This window comes from Prionailurus viverrinus, chromosome D1 (assembly GCF_022837055.1).
Source record: "Prionailurus viverrinus isolate Anna chromosome D1, UM_Priviv_1.0, whole genome shotgun sequence".
Classification (NCBI taxonomy): domain Eukaryota; kingdom Metazoa; phylum Chordata; class Mammalia; order Carnivora; family Felidae; genus Prionailurus; species Prionailurus viverrinus.
In genome coordinates, this window is record NC_062570.1 from 104,057,378 (window position 1) to 104,061,197 (window position 3,820).

Consider the following 3,820-nt stretch of genomic DNA (forward strand, 5'->3'; position numbering starts at 1 on the left):
TTTCAATTAGATCTCTGACCACAACCTTTTCTTGGTCTTTCTTTTGGGATGAATTCCTCTATCTTGGCATTTTTTCTAAGTCTTGGAAAAGCCTGTTATGCTTCCTGTTCCTAATAGTAATGGCTTTATGAAGAAGTCGTATAGTGTTCAGGGGCTGGCACTTCAAGAATGTCTCTAGTATGTGCTGCGTTTTTGGCTGAGTTTTGGCTGCCCTATCCTTCAGGCCAGTTGTCTGAAGAGACTCTCCTTGCCTGCAGTGGGCAGTGTTTAGACCTTGGCCACAGTGTGGTGAGATTTAACCAGGTGTGCTCTAGTCTGCTTGTTAAATGAGACCTGATGCTACTTCCACTAGAACTGAAGCCTTGCAGAACTCTCTGGTTGGTAGACATGGTGCAGGTGGGGATTTGTGCTGGTTTTCTGAGGAAAGGTTCCACTGCACTTGGACTTAGGCACACTTGCCCAAGAAAAGCAGCACCAAAAGAGCACAGGGGGGTGGGAGTTGGTGTAAGCAGGTTAGGCAGCCAGTGTTGGCACTGTGCTGTTTATGCAAGCTGGTTTATGATGATGGGGGAAGGAAATGGTGCCAGCCAGCTCCTTTGTCCCTGAAGAGGGATCTCTATGCTTGCTGCTCTCAGGGAGGCACTGCCAGAAAAGCGAATAATTTCCCCTCGTGCATCCCGGGCAGCTTTTAGATGGCTGTTTTCATGCTGTATTCATGTTGCTTGCCTGCCTGTAGCAGTGCAGTGCACTTTGGGCTCTATCCCAGACAAGCCTCCTGACTTTTAAAACTCCAAATTTTAGGGACCTGGTGTGGCAGGTCTTCTGGGGGAGTTTCTTGCCATGCTGGGACTGATGCAGATTTGACCCAGAAGGGCAGTCGTGCCAGAGCACAGAGGCATGGGATTCGGAGCAAAGCACTCTAAAGAACCAGCGTCTGGGTTAGCCACCACCAGCAGGTGTCTCTGTGGCTATGCTTCCCTATGGTGCTCCCTAGCTCTTTTGTCCCCGGAGTGGCATCTCTGTGTATGCCACCTCTCACAGATGCACTCCAGGAAGAGCAAACTGTCTCTCCCCATGCACCACAGGTCATCCTCAGATTACACAGTCTACCCCAGGCTGCTTGAATGCCTTCTCTCCAGGAGTAAGGCAGTACCTTCAGGGCTCTAACCCAGCCATGAATTCCACCTCTAAAACTCCAGTGTTTGAGTTTTTGCAAAAACTCATGAAAATCAGCCCCTCTCATTTTCCCAGCCAATGGCTTTGGGGAAGCATTGTCTTTGTGCATCCCCCTATGTGCTCCTCTCTCTCTCTCTCACCCTTCTCTGTGACCTGGGCTCCCTCCTCTCTGCAGCACCCATGATCTGTTTCTCCCCCAAACCATGTCTCTGCACTTCCTGCCTCCCTCTACGTAGCCTCTTCTGCAGTTTGTTCTGTCAGTCCTCAGGTTGATTTCTTGGGTATTCAGAATAATTTGATAGTTATCTAGCTGTGTTTGAGGGATGAGACAAGCCTAGGGTCCTCCTACTTATGCTGCCATCTTAGCTCCTCTCAAGTCTCCAAATTTCTTGACTCTCTATATTCTCTTTCATTTCTTCCTTGCAAATTGGCCAGTTGTCTTGTGAGCTTTTCTCATTCTGGTAGAACCTTGTTAAATTCATCTAATAGCAACCAATTCATGCTACAAGAATTCCATTGTCCCACATAATCTCCCTTCAAAGTTATCACAAGTGCCGTCGTACCAAATGTTTTATTGTGCCAAACATAAATTACTATCCTCCCAGTTGTCAATAATATATTGCTTAACACCTATTTCCTGGCCCTAAAGAAACTTACAAATGTCAACACTGATTTTTTTAATAGCGTACTACCACCTGTACAGATTTCTGTAACAGTTATGATGGACTGAGTATGTTACAGTAGCAAATAATCCAAAACAGACTTATTTTTTGCTAACAATACATGTTTCTCTTATGTCAGGTGGGGGCTCTTCTCTTGCACCACCATCTTATTCCTTACAAGTCAGCCACTGATTAGACCACTGGGAATAAAAAAGGTAAAAAATCACACATATATAATCTCTACCTAGAAGTGGGATATGTCACATCTGTTCACATTTTCATTTGCCATAACAAGTCACATGCCCAAACCCGACTTCAAAGGGATGAAATACAATCCTCTCTCAGGGAATAGAGGGAAAGCAGATATTTGTGAAAAGTTACACAATATATTACAAGGCTTGTAAGTACTATTATAGCTGTTTTTCATACACTATTCTGCATATTTTGTGTCCTAATCATCAATAATTCCATGAAAATATTCTCTTTTCCCATCTGTTTAAGGCATCTTTGATTTCCGTGCTCCTTAGGTTGCAGATCAATAGATTTAAATCACCACAGTGTGTACAACAGAGGTCAGCTTGTTTGGGCTCAGAAAATCATCAGAAGTAGGGCACAAATAGACCAAGGTGCGTGAGCCATAAAAGAGAGTCACAGCTATCAGGTGAGAAGCACAGAAGTTGAAGGCCTTGGACCTGCCTTCAGATGAAGTGATCTCAGAATGGTGGCAGCAATATAACCATAGAATATCATGATAACCAAGACAGATGTTAGTCCAAAGATCACTGTGAGCACAGAGGTCCCGATTTGAAAGGAAAAGGTGTCAGAGCAGAATATGATCAGCAGCTGGGGAAGATCACAAAAGAAATGGCTGATGACATTTGGCCCACAGAAATGAAGCTGAAATAAGGCACACAGTTGGATAAATGAGCCAAAGAATCCAGTTACACGAGATCTCACAACCATCTGCACACAGAGGATGGGAGATATGATGGCGGTGTAGAACAGAGGCTTACAAATGGCAGCATATCGGTCACAAGCCATAGCTACTAAGAAAAAGCACTCAGTCAGACTCAAGGTAAAGAAGTACTGCATGGTGCCCCCTACAAAGGAGATGTATTTCTGCTTCTTGAAGAAATCTGAGAGCGTCTTGGAAGCTGTGGAGGAAACATAACAAATATCTAAGAAGGCAAGTTTATTGATAAAGAAATACATGGGTGTGTGCAGGTAGGAGTCCATCTTGATCAGAGTGATGAGGTTGACATTCCAGAACACTGTCACGAGGGAGATGCCTAGGAAAAAGGATGACTTCAAGTTTTGAAAATTCAGAGTATCCCAATAGGATAAACCTGGTAATTGTAGTGCTGTTTCTTCCTTCACCCACTGCCATGGTGTTTCTGAGAACTGAAGGGAAATAACAAAAGAAATTTCTTATTATTCCAGTATCTTCAGGCTATTAAAAGTAATTACATGGTGTTACTCAGCTATTCAGCCCTGCACTTTAAGTAATTGCCTTGTAAACAATATAACAAGAAAAAAAGAAAAAGAAACTCCCCATACATATTTTTATTTCTTTATTTTTTAGGAATATTTTTATTAACCTATATTGGAAAAAAATCCATGTAAGTGTAGATCTTCACCTACATTTAAAAAACAATGTATCTAGAGACACATACCCCATTGACGATGGATGAATTAGGGGGAAGTGTAGCAAATGAAACTTATGAAAGAATCCAAAAAAGAAGGAGTTGCGGCAAGATGGCGGCTTAGGAGGACGCTGGGCTCACCGCACGTCCTACTGATCACTTAGATTCCATCTACACCTGCCTAAATAACCCAGAAAACCGCCAGAGGATTAGCAGAACGGAGTCGCCGGAGCCAAACACAGACGAGAGGCCCACGGAAGAGGGTAGGAAGGGTGGCGAGGCGGTGCGCGCTCCACGGACTGGCGGGAGGGAGCCGGGGCAGAGGGGCGGCTCGCCGGC

The 3,820-nt window shown here is 44.3% G+C and overlaps 1 protein-coding gene across 1 annotated transcript; it reads right to left on the reverse strand.

Moving 5' to 3' along the window:
• Nucleotides 1-2,382: 2,382 nt before the first annotated feature.
• Nucleotides 2,383-3,213, reverse strand: LOC125146583 (olfactory receptor 1440-like). Its single transcript, XM_047823281.1, is given in 2 exon segments — nucleotides 2,383-2,552; nucleotides 2,555-3,213. Coding segments are annotated over 2 exon segments (690 nt in total). The 5' UTR covers nucleotides 3,075-3,213.
• Between the last annotated feature and the right edge of the window lie 607 nt (nucleotides 3,214-3,820).